Source organism: Cryptomeria japonica, chromosome 1, assembly GCF_030272615.1.
Source record: "Cryptomeria japonica chromosome 1, Sugi_1.0, whole genome shotgun sequence".
Taxonomy (NCBI): Eukaryota; Viridiplantae; Streptophyta; class Pinopsida; order Cupressales; family Cupressaceae; genus Cryptomeria; species Cryptomeria japonica.
In genome coordinates, this window is record NC_081405.1 from 594,415,740 (window position 1) to 594,437,834 (window position 22,095).

Sequence of the window (22,095 nt, forward strand, 5' to 3'; positions counted from 1 at the left end):
TTTACACCCCTCTCAGTTGTCCTCCAGTTATTTGAAATGTCTAACAACACATACAACTAATATGGATGCAAATAAGGGAACATGATATATTGTAGGAGTTAAGGCATATAACAAAGCATTTATGGGAAGTTGAGCATCCAAGAACGAGTTTCTAGCTATTACTATGGTGGTCAATTGGAATAGTTAGTGGCACAAATAGACAACTGTTTTTAGCAAGTTTGAAGAGGAATTGTAAGAGCATTAAATAAAAATGTTGATTGTCAATCCAAAGCAAAAATGGAATGGAAATCAATTCCTCTTGGAACTTACATAATTCATTGTTACTGACCACATTAATACTGCTTGTGAGCTTACATAATTCACTATTTTGTTGATTTATGTATTATATTATTTTATTTACGAACATTCATTCATTTAAATTTATAGAATATATGATGAATTTACATCCTAAAATATAATGACAGGAAGACAACAATACATATAATTTTAAATATATTAGTCTTTGATCTTAATTATCTTTCATCTAAGTAATCCTTATAAGCATTTAACTGAAGAGAACATACATCTCAAATTTAAAGACTAAAAAGCAAAATTTGATTACTTTTATAATTTGGCGGGCCTCTATTCTAGATTAATAATAAATACAGAAAAAACTGTAACATTTAAATGTCTTATTTAAACGTTTACATATATTTCCATGATTTATGTACGAGAAGAATTATATTATCATCATACTAATCCATTTACGTAATATTAATAGAGCAAAGAAATAATATCACTGATCTGTAGGTTTGACCGTGTTCAATTTATAACACAAACATTTAGATCGAATTTCATTATCAAACTTCATAATTATACTAATCTATTTACGTGAACTTATTACAACAGAGGGAACTTTTTACTTTTACCATATATATATTAATCTCATTTATAGCATAGTGAAGGAACCCCACTGTAAAGAAGAACATTGCAATTTCGTTCCAATCGACTCTCGTTGCCAGTCGAGCAAAAACGAAGTTCCCAATGACTGATAAATATGTGGAAGGATTTGCGATTCGAGCAAGAGATCTTTTTCCTCTGGTGAACCATTGACCATAGATTTTGACCTCCATAACTACAATCGGAGCCATGAATATACAGCACACTATCGGATGTACTTTATCAGGCGCTATGTCTGAAGGAAGTCCCATTCTTAATAGCATCCCTGCTATCCAGGGAACAAATAAGTAGTTCACCCTTACCCGATCGCAGTACTCCCTGCTAGCAGTCTCAAAATAAAAGAAACATTTCAAGATATATGCTCCTGATATGAGCAAGAAGCTTGAATGTTAAACGAATAAACGACGTGGAGTCTCCGTCCAGAGTTTTCCAGAGAACAGTCTGACTGCAGAGGCCGAGACATATGTGAAAATGACCGGAATGTAGCCTTAACAAAAAGGGTACTTTCTCTTTCCTCTCTGAATCCTGTTGGTGCTGCTATGCAGCAAAGAAACATGGAAAATAAGATAAATTAACATACAGCGTAGATTGAAAAAATAAAAATAATTTTCATGTTTTTTTGGACTTACCTGCTGGTTCGGCAAACAACGCTTGCGGGTGTATGGATAATCTAATGGAGGAACCACCAGAATTTTTTTATTTGTCTGAGGCGAGAGGGGCCAGCTAAAAGGGATTTGTCTTTCAACAAATGAAAGCCTGTGAAGGCTATCACTCACAGACTCATCATCTTCAAACCTATGCATACAAATTTCCGGTGGCAGCTGGCCATCTGAAAACCTTGAAGAGGCTCTCTCGATCTCGCACTGCAAAGAAGCGTGAGGCTGAAGATCAACAGTATTTGATTGCTGCTCTGTACTATCGATTAGGAGTAATGATCCTTGTTGGTGGATGTACCTATAATCAAATGAAAGAAACTCCACTGTTTTGGTATTTCCGGAAATGGGGATTTCTCTTTCCGGAGATGAAAGCCTGGGAAGGCTATGACTCAAAATATCACCGTGATAACACCTGTTCATATAATATTGCTGTGGTAGCTGGCCATTTGAAAACCTTGCAGAACCTTGGTGGATCTCAGATTGTGAAGAAGCGTGAAACTCAAGATCAGTAATATTTGATTGCTGCAATGTTGCCATCAGTTCCCCACAAATTCTACCCAATAAACCCTAATTGAATTAGTTCATTTTTCACAAACCCAACATAGGTTGAATGCCAACTGTTTTTAAAAATTCTACATGCTTTTGAAATTTAAAGATTCTCCTCTTCAACTTCATTTCATGAAAATCCAGGCAGCATATTCTTCTGGCAAACAAATGACTCATCACTTGAGCTATAATAAATGCAATGAACGTGCCTTGTGGCATATTTACCAGTAGCACCATTAATAAACAGTACTATAAGAGTTACAACTTGCATTTTTTTATTTCTTGCTTGCTTGGGAGAGGTTGGAGGCAACAATCCATCACAGGTTTATTTGTCATGCCGTTGCCGTTTTCTGTGACTTTATAGTATTTTATATTATGACATGTTTCTATCATTTGACATATGCATGCTAAACAATGAACCTGCTACATTAATCACATTTTCAAAGACATTTTTAGTGGTAAGCAAGATTCCACAAGCAGCGGAAGAGATAGATAAGTACGTTGGTCAACTACAACTGTATGTAAAAAAACATTCATTAATGAAAAATCTATCCGATCGTTTTCTACTTACATGAAGCCCATCGTTCTGGACAAACATTTCAATCGTTTATGTAATATTTTATTTTACACCAGCAGAAAAATCCAAGATTTTGTTGCATTCGTCAACTATATTCTGTAATGGTTAATCTGCTTACAATGTAATCAAAACTATTTTAACAATGCACACGGTAATAAACATTGACGGCTACAATATTTTAATGACTAATTAAATATGGTTTTAAAGAGTTGCTAGCATGGCAACTCTTGTATAATATATTAAATGAACGGCTGCACAAATATATAGAAAAATATCGACTTACTATGCTTACCCAACCACTTATAATTGGTCAATGATTTGATATTAAACAGATTAATATTATTGTAATGGTTATCTTCATAGCGGGTAGGTTTTCCTGAGTGACGTTAGTCTTGTGACGAAAAGGTTGAAGCATAAACATCAGGTTGATTAAATGCTTTTTAATTTTATTCTATTCGCTGTATATAGAACTGAGATGTCTTTCCTGTTGATGTAAATAACCAGTTTTCACGCCTTGTATATTGCCCAGGTTTCAGTGATTGGAATCCTCTAAACAATTCATCAAAGACCTTTAAAGGTGTGGTTTCAATACAAGTATTTTCTGCTCCAAAGGGACCCACCTTATGCTCGTTAATGATCCAAATTAAAGAATCTTAATGTTCGGAAACAATGGAGACCTGGTCTGTAGCTGCTTACCTCTAAAGAAAAAATCGAAATGTGCTGGTTTGTCCTTGCTTTGAGGATAGCTTTAAATGAAATTTTTAATAAAAATTTTTGCAACTAAAATATAGACAAAATATTGAAGGTAATAAAGAGGAAAGAAAAAATGATAAACCCACGTGTCATGTTTTCCAATAAGCAATTGTGATTACTTCTAGTCCACCATTTTTTTGAAAGCTTTGGATAGGTCCTCATGCTGCTGCTTAGTTTATTTTTGCTAGTAGCCACTGCTGCATATTTGTAGGAGCAATTTATATAACCGGTGGCCCCATGGATATGTAATTTTGCTTCTTATATTTTAAGCAATTGTCATAGTTTTTGTTTTTAGATGAAATCATTAATAATAATTTGTAGAGTCAAATTAGGAGAAAAGATTGAAGGCATATAAAAAGGAGGGGAATTTTTTTTCAAATCATTAATAATCACGCAAATTTACCCAATAAGGTGGTCAAATAGGGATTCACTAGTTTAACTATGCAAACAAATAATAAACTTAATTCATGCAACACTTACATTAAAGGGAGAGGAAATCAATAGATTCGCTCTCTAAGAGATGAATGCTAATTGATTTTATATGGCTCATTTTGTAGGGGTTGAATTGGATATTAAAAAGATGAAATTGAATGCTAGGTTTAGGGCTAAAGATTAATACAATATAACATAAATAGGTAATTGTACATTTGGTATGAAATTGTAACTACTGAGCTAATATGACAAAGATGATTAGAACTTGTGATTTGAATCTAAACCTAAAAAATCAAGACAAAGTAGCCCCAAATGACCTTATCCTCTAAATATCCAATATGGACAAAATTAATTGATCTAGAACTAGGATGATGTTCAAAATCTAACTCAAAAGTTTTATGGAAATTTGTTGGATAGTGTAGTGCAGATTGAATTGTCCTTTTTCATTTTGCACCTGTGAAAACTCGATATGGTCATCTTTGTCTATTTTGCCCAATTTCATATTTATAGCACTTGAATTTGTCACTTGCACACAAAAAGAGAAGAAAGATGTTGAGAATAGAGGTTCACCTAGGTCAAACCCTAGGTTTGGGGTTAACTCTTGAAATGAATTGAAATCCTAAAGTAAAATGTTGAATAATATACCTCAGATATGTTGTAGTTAATTGTAGACTGATGATGCAATACTCTTTCAATCTGATAACACGTGTTAATGTAATAACATGATATGAATGACCTAATGACAAAGACACCATTGCATGGTGATTGGTGTAATTTGAAGCTCCATGGTGTTTAGATCTTGAAGAATTATTCAAAGATAAAATGTCTCCTTCATGCTCAATGAATAGTCAATAATCGGAGTTCCTGAAATGATTTGAATGTAGAGGAGTGATGCTCGATGTAAAAGTGAATAAGAGGAATGCTCTTATACAAGGTTCTCAAGATATTTTCTTGATTAAGCTAACGTCCAAAAGTCAAATTGAGACACTGTGATCTAAAACCAATAAGTGGGAAAGATTCATCGACCCATTCAAAATTTGGCCTTGTTTGGTAGGACAAGAGTACCTTGGGTGCCACTATCTAGGAAAAGGACACCCCACGCACCATTGTTCACCCAAAACTAGGTGAAATAGGTTGGAGATGGTGTGTACATAGCGCAACATAGAGGTTTGAACCATCATTTGAATAAATGACATGAATTCTGAGGTAAGAGACCAAAAATAATCTTGGATGAGAGGTAAAATGGGTCATACTAAGGTAGAGGCACAAAAAGTGGTATAAAATATGCAAGGTTACAATTGAGGATGGTACATTTAGCCTCCACTTTACTGGAAGAATGAGCCTACAAACACATTGGCAATAAAGTATAAAAGAGAGAGAGATGGGAAAGTGAGAGAAAAATTACAAGGAGATAAGACATCACTAAATTTGAGGGAATAAGCCCGCAATATTACAATCTTAAATCACATAATCACATATAAGTACACACAAAATAAGACAAAAACAAATGAAAAAGGTAAAAAGAGACAAACAAAGACAAAATACACACAAAAGGGGTGAGTACTAAAAAAAAGGCTCCAAGTCAATTAGTTGAAGAGACTTTGATAGTCAAAATGTGTCAACTACTAATATCATTCTCATAATGTTGTTGCAAAATCTCAAGTGGTCACACGGAAAGAGAAAGAGAATGCATCAAGTCATGAACCATGATCCAATGACTAGTAAGGTAATTTATGCTATGGTTCATTGGGAAGGAGAAAGGAAACATGGATTCCATAGGATAGAAAGTTGTGTTATGCTAAGTGATCAATGGTACAAAGAAGAAAAGAACATGGATTTCATGGGATAGCAAGTTGTGTTATGCTAGGTGATCCATGGAAGCACAGATTCTAATTGGAGAATAAGTTGTATTATGTTTTGCGATCCTTGTGGAAAGAGAAGGGAAGAGTCGATATAGTCTAGAAAGTCATGCTATGCTAGTTCCACTCATCCTACAAGAGGGAGAGAAAGAGTTAAATAGTCTAGCAAGTTGAATTATGCTAGTCAAATTATCTTGAAAAAAGAGTACCGAGTAAAGGCTTCTTATTATGAGGTGATTGACTTGTGTAAGTTAAAAGGAAATATGTTACCAATCAAAGCTTTCTTATCACAAGACAAACAACTATAATGGTGTTACTCAGACATCACATTAAGGATAAACAAAAAAAAGCATTTTATGTAAGGAAATAATGCAAAATTGATCAAGGGTAACCAAGAAAAGAATAATCATGAAAAGTTGATTAAGTATAACCAAGAAAAGCATTCCATATAATGAAACCTAAAAAATGAATTAAAAAAGGGTAACAAACCAAGGTATTGTATTCAACGAAACCCTACAAAACAAAATAAGGATAAAAAAGCAAAGCATTGCATGCAAGGAAATATGCAACGAAAACAAGTAGCAATGAGGATTCATATATACCTCCCTTTGGATGTCGACATAACCTTATGTTGACATCTAAAGGAAGAAATGATAGACATGGAAACACACCTTCAACACCAAGGATACATACTTTGAGCAACAATGCATGTTACTTCCAAGCTAAAGAAGCATAACTCTTTTAAAGGAATGGATATTTTGCAACAAGAGATCCTTTTAAGGGATGCAAAGTGAAAGTAGGAGAAGAGATCTTTATCTAGATATTTCTAATCCTAAAATTAGAGATATTTAATAAATATGATGTCTTTGAAAGGGGAAGGATGCTAAGAATACAAACCTTCCCTATTGCTAGGAAATGTGTATTCTTAGTGAATGATTTATACACAAGCACTAAGGAGTAATTAATCATAAAAGATAAACTATTTCAAAAAATGATTTGATCCTAACCAAGGGATACACATGTACACACATGGAGGATAATTTTATACAAGACAGGACATCAAGTTATAAAAGATACAACTCAACAGAGGAAAAGAAAATTGTTGTAAAGGGAGAAATTATTGAAACATTATTCTTGAACTCCAAGCATGGAGTTAAAAGTAAGAAAGACTATTATGATTCTAACCAAGTATGATTTCATATAAATTATGCCACCATAATTAACAAAGAGCCCCCAAAAGGCAAGCTATTGATGTTAGATGGTGAGGAGGATACAATAGATGAATGAAGTTATAATGCACTACTTTCAAGATTGGATCAAGAAAAAGCATGAGATCTAGTGTGATATAAATGTGAGCTTTATCACATTAATCCTAGACAAATACCTTAAAATATTTATAATTACCAATAGAATGAGAATAACTATGATGAAAGAGGCGATAGACACTAACATATTTGTTCTTATAATTATTGATATCTTACAAAAAGAGAGATAATGTTTTAATCATATTTAAGTCTCCAAAATATTGGTTTTCCTATCTTTTCTTGAATATCAACATAGATAGGTCTTGTTATTTGAGGGATTGAAGGACAAGGTTTTGGTAAAATAATTGATAAAGGAAAGTGAGGACTTTTGTTATGATCTTTACTAATATTTGTTTTTGAATGTCCATGTAATAGATGAGGAAGGAATATCCTTTATAGGAAGATTCTCATTCTTATCACTACTATTTATATCCACTTTCTTAGGTGGGGAAGAAGAATTCTCTTTATCTAAAGCTGCATCTCTACTTAATGTTATGTTAGGAGATAGATCATGAATTAAGTGCCTAGCATATTTTTTTCCTTCAAATGTGTTGATAATTAAGATAAGATCTTGGATATTAACTAGGATCTAGAGTGATAGATGTGCTAAGATTGACATGTTTACTTTGTCCCTCTTGCATCAAAGTATCTTTGTGAGAGGAGGATGCTTCAATATTACTCTTAAATGTTGCATCTCTATTGGAGTGATAATTGATAGGAGTATTTATTCTTTCCTCACTAATAAAATATACTCTAGGAGAGGTAGAACTGTGTTTCATTTCAATATCACCTCTAGCATTAGCTAGTGTCTCACCAAAATATACAATGGTGAAATATGGATTCACTAGTTTAAATATACAAATAATGATTGAAATTATTTTATGAAAAACTTACATTAAAAGAAGTTGAAATATATAGATTTACTCCCTAAGGATGAATGCTAATTTATTTAAGATGGCTCTCTTTGTAGGGTTTAAATATTTTACTAAATAGATGAAAGTTGAATGCTTGGATAATTAATGCAATAAAAAATAAATAGGCAATCACAAATATAATATGAAATTGTAACTACAAAGATGACATGATGAAGATGATTAGAACCTATGAACAAAATCTAGACCTAAAAAATTAGGATAGAGTAGCTCCGAATGAACCTATCCTCTGAATGTCAAATGTGGACAAAATTAATTGACCTTGAAGTAGGATGACATTAAAAATCTACCCTAAAAGTTTCATGAGAAATTTGTTAGACAGTGTAGTGTGGACCAAATCTATCCTTTTTCTTTTCACACCTACAAAATCTAGATATGATCATCTTCATCTATTTTTCCTGATTTTTAATATTTATAGATCTTGAATCTTGTACATTCACATAGAAAGAGAAAAGAGATGTTCAAAATAGGGTTTTGCCTATGTCAAATAGGTCAGGTTTGGAATTAACCCTTGAAATGAATTTAAATGTTAAAGTAAAATGTTAAATAATAAACCTCAAATATACTATAGGTGACTATAGATTGTTGATGCAACCATCTTCGATTGTAATCACATGTGGTTGTGTATTAACTTGCCATAGCATGGCATGAATAACCTAATCATAAAGACATGATTTAAGATTGATATAATTTTATCCTCATTGGTATATAGATCTTGAAGATTGTTTTAAGGATGAAATGCCACCTTGATGCTCAAACAATACTCAATGATTAGAGTGCTTGAAGTGATTTGAATGTAGAGGATTAATGTGATGAAAAAATGAATTAAGGTAAATCTCTTATATAGGGTTATCAAGGTGTTTTCTCAATTAAACCAACCTCCAATAGTCAAATTGCGCCTTTATGATCTGAAACCAATGTGTGGGAAATATGCAACAACCCATTCAAATTGGGACTTGGTTTGGGAGGACAAGGGTGCTTGAAGAACCACTTTCCAAGAAAATGGAACCCTAGATGCCATTGTCCACCCAAAAATAGCTAAACATGTTGGAGATGGTGTGCTTATAGTCCAAGATAGATGTTTAACCACCATGTGAATATTTGACATTAGTTTTGAGGGAAAAGGCTAAAAATAGGCTTGGATGACAACTAAAATGGGTCACACTAAGGAAAGGACACAACAAGTAGAATGAATTAGATATGTGGAAGACCAAATAGGTCCAAAAAGTGGCAATGTGAAAAAATGTGTTTTTCCTTTGTCAAAAAACATGAAAATCTGTTATGACTTTTTACTTGGGTTAGAGAAAAGTACAAGTTGTGATGGTAAAACCCAAGGCTAAATGGGTATCTATTATGCTTACCATTTTTAAAAAAATAAAAGAATAATATATTATAATATATAATATATTGTATATTACAATATATATAATATTGTTATCGAATTTTAGCCATTTTCCTTAATTATGCATATAGGATGTGTGTATATAAATTTAGATTTTGTTTTGATCTTGTGCTTAGGTTGGTTTACGAGTTAGATTGAAAAATCTTTGTCAAAAGATTTTCATTTCCTTAAAATGTTGTAATAGTGCCAAAGGTGAGTCTTTATTTATTTAATCACTTTATTTTTGTCCTTTGTAAGGTTCTTTAAAAGTATTTTAGTGTAGAAAGCCTTGTAATGTTGAGTTTTAAATTTTTTAAATTCTTTGCATTTTGGAGGGGATACTAATCTCATATATGACTGGTGGTTAAAAGGTTGATCTTAGGATTAGTAATGTAAATTGCACCTTAGTTGTGAAAAGCCCTAGTTTTCATATATTTTTGTCAATTTGAAGAAGAGAATAGTGGTCTCATGTGACAAGGAGAGAAAAATCTCAAGAGAACTGCAATATAGTGCAAGGAAGAAATAGTTAGCAAGAAGATCATTTTTGAATGCCAAAGAGGAACAACCTTTGTTTCAACCATAATAGCTCAACAACACTACCAAAGAGGTGTCAATATTTTGTATTCAGAGGCATGCATTAGTAGATACGTGGAGGTAAGGGACCATTTTAGCCCTAATTGATCAAAAATAAATAGAGAGATTAGATTTCTTTATGATTTGCTTTCATTTTTCCAAGTTTAACTTTCCTTTCAAGAAGTTAAATTAGTAAGTTTTTGAGAGCCTTCTCGGAAAGAAGTCAAAACCATTGTTTTAAAGGTATTAAGGAATTGTGAAAGTCTTAAAGTGTTCATAAAAATGAGAGAGGTTCCTTTAATCTTTGAGATGGTGGGGGTCTCTAAACAAAAGAGAGCATCAATGAAAGTTATTGAAGCATGTAAATATTTTTGGGGCCATTGCGACAAGGTTTCAAAAGCACCATCATGCTCATACTTGGCAAATAATAGTAAGTGTAACCTAAGGTCAAGGGTTTTTGATAGTAGAGAAAGAAAGGCACTCTCAACAGTTATATGGTAAATAAATTGTAGGGTCATAGATATAAAGGCATTGTTCACAACGAATAAGTGAACCAAAGGAGATACATGTTCATCAATGACAACCAAAATACCTTGTCACAGTCCTATAACAATAGGACTTAGAGTAACTCTAATTCTAGAAAATGATAGCACGCCATAGAGAAGTGGTGGGATTTCTTCAAATCACATCTCTGAGATCAATTACAGGATTTAGAATAGCTTCAAGTTGTTGGTGTTTCCAAATGACTTCTTAAGTTTCTCTAAGAATTAGCCTTCTTCCTTCAACAAGAACTCAAGATCATTGACCAATTAACAAGGACATCATGACAAGGTGGACAATCCTTCTACATGTTGGGCTCTGCAAGACCTTGGTGGGTTAACCTACAATAATACTCTCAAAATTACAACATACTAAGCTTGTATTGCTTTTAAAAAACAAATGATTCTTAGTGATATAAAATTAATCCAAATAAGCACTCATTATTGGCCCTATTCTGCTTATTTCACAAGATATCATCAACTAAGGACCCAAATCACATCATAAACAAAAGTATAAAAATGAAAGAAAAATTAATTAAAAATATTGTGGTTAGTAAATGAACATATCATCATACCAGTGTGTTATTCATTGGCACAGAGTCATATTCTTGACATACTAACAAAACTCACATCTAATTTCTTGAATACAAATAGCTTGTGTAGCAATCTCTTATGAATCATACTAAATAATTAGATAACTATTCCTCAATTGTTGAAATAGGATATCATAATTTAATTTCTTCCTCAAAGAAAACCTAAATATCATATCACACATCTATAGTAGACCCATCGAGACATTTTCATTTGTCTTTAACAAATAAAAGCATTCAACTTCGAAACAACAGATATGAGACAATTCACTGAGATATTTTTATTAATTTCTATATATGTAATAGTTTCATATGATTGAAAAAGATAACACCGTATCAAGAAAAACCACACTAAACCAATTCCATGTAACAATCTCAGAACCTTTACAAAATGGCCATGAATTCCCTTTTATAGAAAAACAAGGAAGCACAAAGCTTCCATCCAATACTAAACCACATGTCACCATCTAACTTTATCATCATAGGATGAAACATGACAGTTACCAAAAAGAAAAACAAAGATAAGGAATATTGTAACAAAAGCATGATTCAAAAGGAATCATTACCCTTTTTAGTTACAACTTCTTTGACTAGTCATATTACCAAAAAGAGAAAGTTTAACAAATTGCAACAAAATTTCATGAAAGTGAAAGAACATCTCCAGCTAACAAAAGTATCTCTCAGGACTCATTTCTCTCTACAAAAGAAACACTGACAAGCATCCATATGTGTGTTATATGAAAGAGTCACTAAAGTTGCATTTGCTTTTTTCAAAATCTTGGCACTATACTCCAACTAGTACAAGTCACTTACTTGTAATTGCAAATTTTCCACCACCCTATTAGCATCATACAAAACTTTATCTAACACCTTGTGGAAAAGATAGTCTCTAAGTTCTATCTTCCAATCATGTTCTATTTTGAGTTGTCCACCTTCTTTTATAAATGGAGGGAGGGGAGTGCCTTGTAATTTGGTGAATCTTCTCAAAGCTTGTATGAGCCCTTTCCTTTTGAAGCTCCTAATACTTCTCTTAACTCAATGTTTTCTTGGGTAACCTATGCAATTGTTTCATTTAAACAGGGCAGTATTCACATTCAAGTCAACCACATCACTAGTTGGGATATCCTTAACCCTATAGACCATAAACTCTTTTATTACTTCATTCATATCATTAATAAACTTTGGCCTTTGTCCCTCAGGATACATTCACCATGTGGAAAGAATCTTATCAAAAGGTTTAAACTCCTAACCAAAATAGAGCTTGGCATCTCCTTCATCTATGAGGCTACATTCAAATTTCTGATCTCTCCTTAGATTATCAAAAATAATATTACAAGATAAGTCCATCCCAGGAATGATGAAGCATCTAGCTTCTTTAAGCAATTGCCTCCCCTTCTCGGGTGTCATTTGGTGAGACTCTTCCTTGAGCTCTGCATAAAACTAAGAGGCAGAACCCCTAATACTAAGAGGAAATCAGCCTTTGCTTGCAGTAGTTTTCTCTCCTGCAACTACGCACATTGATGAAAAATATACTAGAATGACAATTTCATCAATTTGCGAGCATATGAGTGTGAACCCAGAAACTATTCAAACCACTTTATTGGCTATTCTACGTTTTGTAAATGTAACAAATAAAAATTTCTGTTACGCAGCTTGTCCACTAAAAGTGAATGGAAAGCCTTGTAAAAACAATGCACTCAATAAGTTTACAATTCATGGTTTTTTCCTATATGTGAAATGACCAGGGCAGAGTGCAATTATAGTTACCTTTTACCAGTGAAGCTACAAGATGCAACAGGTACTATTTGGGCTACTACATTTGATGAGGTTGGAACTCAATTGATACAGAAAACTACAAAAGAGCTTTGTGCACTAGAAAATGATGGCACAACAATAGAAACACCTTGCTCTGTGATTAATAAACTTGTCTCACATCACTATTGATTCACACTACTGGTTTCTACTAACATGCACAACTCTGAATCAAAGATGAAAGTCACAATCAACAAAGTCTCCTCTATTGACTATAAATTTCAGTGTGATGCATTACTTGCAGAGATTGCTTTTCTATCTACACAGGCTTAGATTTATTAGGCATTTTGCCTAATTACGAAACTTTTTGTTCATGATACAGTTATTACAGTAGAAATTTTAGATATTTTATAGTAGTACACTCCTACACGTAACTTTACATATAGATGTCTTCATAGCTTTATCTCTTTTCATTTGAATACTGCGTTATGTACAACTTTTTTGTATATTCAGATAATTCTACTTACAAATAAAAACAATTATCTTCTATGGATATATATATGTATATGTATATTTCTTACATAAATAACAGATTGCATTAAAATTACACTCTTATCTCTTTGGGATTCTTTCCTTACCACATAAGCTTTTTTACTCTCATGCTTATTACTTTTGTATGTACTATTATAATCAAAATTAGCCAATAAACAGATATGTTTATACACATCTAACTATAGAAGTTTTCAAACTCTTTGAGGAAAACTCGCTCTTGCATTGGACAATACGTTTAACTGCATACTCATCTATGTTGGTTAATTACCTTGCAGAATAAATTTGCTTTCCTTGAGATTCATCTCATATATAAGTACTTATTGTTCATTGTTTCCTCTACAATTACATATTTACATTTATCAAAAAAATTCTATTTGTCTCTTTCTTTCATGCATTAATAATTATTGAGCAATTATTTTCTTCAACTATGAACTTTTAATAACCTCAACACAGTTTTCAATATCTTTTTTACCTTGCATTCTCAGCTTTAATTAGTCTCTTTTCCTATGATGTAAAGATTATTATCTATATTCTTATATAGAGATTGTATACTCATGTATGTTGGTTACTTACCTTCCAAAATACAAAATGCTTTCCTTCAAATTTATTTCATATAAAAGTATTTACAATTCAATGCACTTTCCTATGCATTTCATTACTTGCATTTCTATCTTTGTTTGCACCTTTTGTGTATCATATGAATATAATTAAGTATATCTGTACACATATATAATTATCTGTAAATAAATAAATATTTACAGAAAATATATACATATATGCACATAAATATCTTTTTTGTTTTGCATATCTATTTGTATAGGTATACAAAAATATAATTATTCATAGTTTTATAATTTTATATGTATACATGTGTATTTATATATGTGCATATCTATATATATAGATATCCATATATTTGATTGATATGTATATATATATGTACATCTGTATGTAAAAAAAATTACTATATCTGTGCATATGTATATTTCAATAATGCCTTTGGAAAAGGAAGTCAGAGGTAAACACTACAGTCAGCAAAACACACCTTGAATACATTTCGCAACAAAATGACGACAACAAAACTACACAAAAGAACAGTATAGATTAAGTTAACCAGTTTCTAATACCCATACCTTTCTAAATATTACTCAACCAACCATGTATATACTAAGAAGCCAACCTGATTTCTATCCACTCAATATACAAATAAAATGCTATACAAAAATATATTTATACACAGTTATAGAATTTTATATGTATAAATGTCTATTTATATGTTTCAATATCTATGTATATAGATATTCACATACTTCATTCACATGTATATATACATGTGTACATATATATATACATCTGTTTGTATATATAATTTTATATATCTGTGCATATGTATATTTCAATAATAGCTTTGGCAGGAAAACTCGTTGGTATTCAATATTTTTAGCAAACAATACATTAGCAAATTTTAACACTTACACAATAAATACATTTTGCAAGAAAATGACCATCACCAAACTAAACAAAAAAACAATACATATTAGATTAAGTTGTTTTCAATTCTCATTCATTTTGAATACATACTTCAATGCTTTCTCTCTTCAGTTATGAGAATTATAACATACCTTTATTCTCTTCCAACTATTAGATATCTATTGAGCCATCCACTCAAGAAGGTGATGCCATCAAATGGAGGGTAAAGAAAACCAATAGAACTTCCTATGCAAAGAAATGAGGGAATATCTCCAACAAATGCCAATTGAAGCATCGTGCACAAAAAACATCTAATACTAACTCATAAATTCTGTTACAAACATAAAGCAATGGCCTTGACCAAAGTAATGTGCCTCAAACACATTATACTGCTCTTGAACTTGCCTTGAAGACACCTTCATTCCTACATGCATTATCTAATTTCCAAAAAAGAATTGATATTTTGGAGGTCATGGAGGAATGTACTATTTGTAAAGAAAGCTATGTGGGCATGGCTATTAAAAATATCAACCACGCAATAATATGCATGAGATGTTTTGCTGAAAGGGGACTTCATCGTTTCTCATTATCAAACAATATGGACCCAGGTGAGCAACCTTCTATTTTAAAGTTTCTTTCTGAAGTAGAAGAAATGCTCATAGAAAGGATTGCCTTTATTTTGAAAGTTACACATGCAAGAGGAAGACAATATAAGTATTTTGGTCACACAATTAACTTCCCACAAGATATTTCAAAAACTACATTATCATTGCCCCGCAAAATTCAGCATTTAGAAATCCTGATTGTCTGTAGAACTAATCTACAAGGACTATCCTATGACTATTATGTGAATATATTTCACATCACGAATGCATTATTTAAAAAAATAAAGAATGACCAATACTATAAAGATGTTGTCATTGATTTAGCCACTTCCCAACTATTACGAGAGCACAACACTAACATTTTAGACCTTTTACATTCAATAGCTTCACCTCAAGAAGAACCTGTACAAGAAATTCCTAATGTACCCAACATGAACAATGAAGAAGAAATAATAGAAAACTCTTCTTCATTCATTCCACGACTTCCATCCTCAATACCTGAACTTGATGCAATCAAAACAATCCTACATCTAGATAATACCAACAACAATGTTGTCCCCTAGCCACAAATCAGTACATCACCTATCGATGAGTACAATACAGAAGGCCTACTTTCAATAGCATTCACCATAGTGTTCCCTAATGGAATGGCTTTACCACTTCAAGATAAAACAAGGCATGTACATTTGCATGAATATGCTTTGCACTTGATCAAATATTTTGATCAAATATTTGGCCAGCATGTCCATTTTAGATATTATATCTATAACCTTATGATGAGACATAGATCTCAACAATCAACTGCTATTTTCATAAAGAAAAATTTAGAAAATTCTCTTCCACTAAATCTTCATGCTCTAAGAGAATACTTACAGAACACACCATCAAATGAATTACCAAATCATATCATGCAATGTGTTTCTTCCTTGCATGAAACATGTGCATTTTGGAGCAAATCCCATAGAGACCTTACAACAATGATAGAATAGTTAGGTGCACCTATGCTATTCTTTACTCTAAGCTCAGCTGATACAAAATGGCCTGACCTACATAAGCTGTTCCCAAAAAAACTATCAACTACTATGCACCAGAATAGAAGGCAGTCTATTGACAATTTAGTCAATAAACCACAGATAAAATCTTTAAAGTTGGACTTAAGATATCAAATCTTTCATGATGAGGTTATTGTCAAACAGCTGCATGCCACTAACCACTAGTATAGATACGAATGGACACACCAAGGCTCTACCCATATTCATGGCTTTCTTTGGTTGCCACAAGCACCTAATATTGACAACCTTGATTAGCCAGACCATGAAAGTATCCAATCAGTTGAGAATTTCTTTGACTAGTACACCACAGTGTGGAATCCACGCACTGAAGTGGATCGCTTAAACAAGCAGTATATACTTGCAATTTCATATCCATGTCTTTCAGATATAAATATCTTATCCAGATCTAAGCCTTGCATCGATTACACTGAATTAGTGAATGTTGTTCAACGACATACAAAGTGTTCAGAGTATACTTGGTTGAGAAAAATAACTCAACACTTGAATGTTGGTACAAAGCACCTTAGTCTGAACAACATGAATCATCATTGACTTTAGACTACAATAATAACCCATCATACAAGCCAACAAGGAATGATAGTCACCTCAATATTCACAACCTAATGAAGCTCACCATATGGAGGGCTAATCTTGATTGTCAGGCAGTATGCTCCAAAAAGGCAGTTCTACAATATATCTCAAAATACGCATCCAAAACTGAACATAAATTAGAAAGCTATACTAACATGTTAAAATGAATTGTTGGATCAACAAATTTAGAAGATACAATTCTATTAGCATCTCAGAGATTCATGATGGGAATTGTTGCTGATAAGGACATTAGCACTCAAGAAACTTGTCACATGCTTCTTAAACTCCCCTTGATCTCTTGCACAGGTCAGTTTGTGACCCTCAAGGTTGGGAAAAAAATCTTCCAATGTATAATAAATTATGATGAAGGTTCACAGACATCCATTTCTTTCATTTCTAATTACATGAGAAGACCATCAGAGTTAGCAAACCTAACTTTGCTCCATTTAGCTCAGCAATATACTTACTTTAAACAATGAAAATCATCTAAATGGATAAGAAGAAAGGTACCAACAATTGTAAATGTCTACCTGCAGTATAAATCTTTACCTTCCGAAGATGACAACACTTTTGAAAGTTTTTGTTGGAGTGAATTACTTTTGTTCAAACCATTCTGTAGCATTCCTTTACACAATGGTACCTCAACTAATGAAGTTATAATAAATTGGAAACATCTTCAAAGTACACATTACATCCATTGGCATGTAAATGGCATTGAAGAACACATGACCATAGGGAATAGCGAAGACCTATAGTCACAAGATATTCCACAATCTACTAATCAAGACCTCTATGAATGAGAGTTCTTGTAAAAAATGGGAGCATCAATCAGCTTTGACATTTCTACTCTTCAAATGCTTGGCAAACATGACTTTGATCTTCAATTTAATTGGATTGCTTCCATACCTAATGAAATGCTGCATACAAAAGCATCTCAATTCATGTCAATGGAGAAAAGCCAATCAGCCCACACCCTAGCCAACATACATTCAAACACACTTGCTAACTAAACACCAAACTAAACAAAAAAACTAAACATGCACTACTTATAAAGTTCCATTGGGGGGTTGATGTTTTCCTTTTGTTTGCCATCTACCTTTGTCAAGTGAGTGTTCCTTCCACAAAATTAGCCTCATGATGTGTGTCAAGTGAGTGTTCCTTCCACGACACTATGTACTTTCTCTGCACCTTCGATGTTCCTGGTTCTTCGTCATGAAGTTCTTGTTGGTTGTTCTTTTCAGTGTACCTATCCCTCTCCCATTTCAGCATTATGGGGAGGTTTGTCCTATTGGTTCTAATGCCTCCTTGGTTCGATTGATCAGCTCTTTAGGCTTTTGTGTTTCATGCAATCCGTATCTTCGAGTTCAGTTGTTTGCCTTTGTTTGCCATCTGATTCGAGTAGTTTCAATTGAGGGAAATCATGTAGATTACAGTCTTCTCTACCTGATCATGTTCTATTTCAGTGGAGGTTCTTCATATCAACAGTTACTCTTCGATAGGGTTTTCTCCTTTTTATCCACTTTACAAAGATTTTATTGTACTTGTGTACCTCATCAGGCCTAGTTGTCGGGACCCAATTTTGCTTTCCTGCATTTTTTACATGATTTTCGGGTCCTTAGTTTTTTTTTAGCTACTCCCTAAGTTCATCTTAAGGGGGGGTGTTGGAATTATCTTTTATTAGCTAATAATTATTTATTTAATTATTTGTCTATTATACTCCATGCTTAAGCTAAACTTAGGAATCTTATAATTCTTTAGGGTTATGAGTATCCTCTTATAAGGATTCTCTCTTTGTATTTCCATAACAACTATAATTATTGAATTGTATTCTTGTTGCACAATCAATATGAGTCCTCTTTTTTGGACCTCTGAATTCTGACCTCCATAGATTTTTTGCTTCTCTCCTTCTGTGACAGGTTTGCATGCAAGTGATCTTTGTGAGCTGTAGAGTTGATTTTTCCTCAACTTTAATAATAATGATAAAGGGATCAATATAATTCTTCTTAGAGGTCTCTACTATCTATAGGGCATAGAGCTAAAATAGACCAGTGTGGTAATAATTAAAATTAAAGCTAACATTCAAACATATATGATCCTAGTCCTCATATGCCACAAGTCATTACTACACTAGTGTCAAAAGATCTAATTGAGGTTGTTTGAGTAACTTTCCTAATCCTTAATATGTTTTCTATTCGTACTGTATCAGGATTAGAAGCAATTTGTGCAAAATATTCTAACTCTATAGGTTGGAGTAATTCTAAATTAAATATACTAACTTTATTTCATGGAGCCAATCTAGGCTATAGATCCTACTTTAGATAGAAAAAGACAAACATTAATGATTGGTTTAATTTTGGTGTTGAATTGATTTGTTTAATAAGATTTATCCATTGGTAATGAAAATTACATCAATAGGAATAAAAGTTGATATATCTCTAACTTGAGTCTCAACTATTTAACTATATTAGTCAAACTCCTTCCACTTAATTGATAATTTAATTTAGTTATTCTTTCCTTTAAGAATGTAAATTGAAATCTTATCCTAAATAAGATTCCTAGGTAGGTAGTCTTAAGAACATTCACTCATTGAATTTGAGGAAAATGTAAGAAAACATAATGTAATCTTGAACATTTTTTGAGAACACTATGATCAATTTAAGTCTATTGCATGTTTACTTATTATTTTTAATCTTAATTCATTGTTGTAAAGTTAATTTAACTAATGATTAAACCGAACAAAGCATATTTCTTATAGTTCAATAGACTCCCTAAACATAATTAATTATTTTATTAATTTCATTAGAATAAATATTTTATATAAGATAATTTACTCTTACAAAATATAATCTAAACTAATAGATATTAAAATAACTATGAGATTGTCCTTAAATGTCAATCTGAACTTTTTAGATATAACATGAACCTTTTTAAAAATGATTATTATACCATGATTATACTAATCAGTTGGAACTTGCATGAGAAAAAGTAATTTTTTATTTCTCTCATATATATTATTGTCATTTATAACATTCCATCAGATAAAAAATGAAACAAATTTATAAACATGTTGCTGTCCATAAAAAGTTAGATGACTTCTAGACTTAAAAGTGTTAAACATTTAGAATTGATGACATTCTCTAAGCTTAATATATTGGTTAATGTGCGATTTAAGACTGACCATAAAAATCACTATTGAAATATGTTGTAAAATATGGTCCTCAAACCCAAAAAGACAACTCAACCTCCCAATCTTTGCACTTCCATTCAATTTGTATTCCACTTTCACTGCGACCTGGAATCCTCCGATGAGAAGAAGAGTTGGATAAGGTCAAACAAAAAATTATTGGACAATCATTTTCGGTTTTCTCATCAAAAAACAAGTGGTTCCTGGCCAGTATCAAATCCATAGCAGAGAAGACAACAAGAAAAATAACAATACCTATAGAGGCCGGACACAAAACTAATACTAAAATCCGAGCAAATTGATGCCTAACTTCCTCTGCATATTTGATCGTAGCCACAGACGTTATAGTCATAGGATATGCGCATGCCCACCAAATCATTGAAAACCTCTACATCATATCTCAGAATAAATTCAATCTCACTATCTTCAAAGCACAGCAAAAGAATAGCAACACAAATTGCTATTTACATTATGTTGAAGGAGATCTACTTCAAGTTTAAAAAATGACCATACTAATCAAGGCTGAATACAAGAAAAGTGAGAGAAAAAGAAACATCCTACAAACCGTATCAAAAGATCCTGAGATTCCCTGCCATGTTAGGCTTGCAGAGGTTGGAGCTGTAATAAATAGAAAGAACATGAGTGACAACTTTCTAGAAACTGTGACATCTGAGGAGAGTCTCTCATAAAGTGTGACGAAGACAACCACATAGTGAACTAATCCCATGGTAAAGAAGAACATTGCAACTTCCTTCCAATCCACTCTCATTGCAAGTTGAGCAACCATGAAGTTTCCAATAACTGATAAATATGTGGAAGGATTTGTAGTTCTACCAAGAGATCTTTTTCCTTTGGTGAACCATTGACCAAATATTTTGAGCTCCAATACTACGATTGGAGCCATTAATATGCACCATAGTATCGGTTGTACTTTATCAGGTGCTACGCTGGAAGGAAGTCCCAACATTAATAAGATCCCTGCTATCCAGGGAACAAAGAAGTAGTTCACCCTCACCCGATTGTAGAACTCCATGCTAACAGTCTCAAAATAAAACAAACATTTTAAAATATATGCTCCTGATATGAGGAGGAAGCTTAATAAAGCAAGAAACCATAGTCCCAATGTGAAATGACTTGGAAGCTTGAAAGGTAAATGAATAAATGACGTAGAGTCTCCGTCCAGACTTTTCCAGAGAACAATCTGACTACAGAGGCCCAGAAATATGTGAAAATGACCGGAATGGATCTCCTTGTCCTACGCCATAAGTTGAAGAAAAGAAGCCAAATGGAGTCTCATTGACTAGCACTAAAAAAATTTCTTCAAAAAAGTATGAATTTATCCACCTACTATATTTCTTTGAGAATCTATGTCTGAGAAGAAATTGATCTAGAAGTTTCTAGTTAACACAATCATAAGCCTTCATCACATCTAACTTAATGAGCATACTAATTGACATATTATAATATCTCATGAACTATTAAATCCCCTTCAGTTGTTTCTTTCCCTAGAATAAAACCCCTGCTCCTCTTAAATGAATTTGGGAATAAGCTTTGCTAATCTAATTGAAATAGCTTTAGTGAAAATTTTATGTATATTACATAAAGAAATAGGTTTGCAATCTATATAGGTAGGAGGAGTAGTTGATTTTAGAATGAGATCAATAAAAGTGGTGTTGAATTGTTTAGGAATGTTACCATTTAGTCTTCAACTCCTGCAAATGTCTCTAGCCCTTAAATTTGACAAGTTATGAATATTTCTAGAAAAATGGAGCAATAAAACCATCTAGGCTTGAAGCTTTATCTAGATA

General features: G+C 32.6%; 1 protein-coding gene across 1 annotated transcript; it reads right to left on the minus strand.

Moving 5' to 3' along the window:
• Nucleotides 1-20,592: 20,592 nt before the first annotated feature.
• On the minus strand, nucleotides 20,593-21,320 carry LOC131028909 (guard cell S-type anion channel SLAC1-like). The gene is made up of 2 exons (XM_057959287.1): nucleotides 20,849-21,320; nucleotides 20,593-20,711 (listed from the first exon to the last, which is right to left on the minus strand). The coding sequence occupies exons 1-2, from the start codon at nucleotides 21,318-21,320 to the stop codon at nucleotides 20,593-20,595; spliced, it is 591 nt and encodes a 196-aa protein (XP_057815270.1).
• Nucleotides 21,321-22,095: the final 775 nt, after the last annotated feature.

What these genes read in the sequence shown, in the direction of transcription:
- LOC131028909 (XM_057959287.1), bottom strand. Translation starts at nt 21,320, where the DNA reads ATGGAGTTCTACAATCGGGTGAGGGTGAACTACTTCTTTGTTCCCTGG. An exon ending in AGGATCTTTTGATACGGTTT is followed by an intron (nt 20,712 to 20,848) that starts GTAGGATGTTTC and finishes TGTGCTTTGAAG; the next exon opens with ATAGTGAGATTGAATTTATT.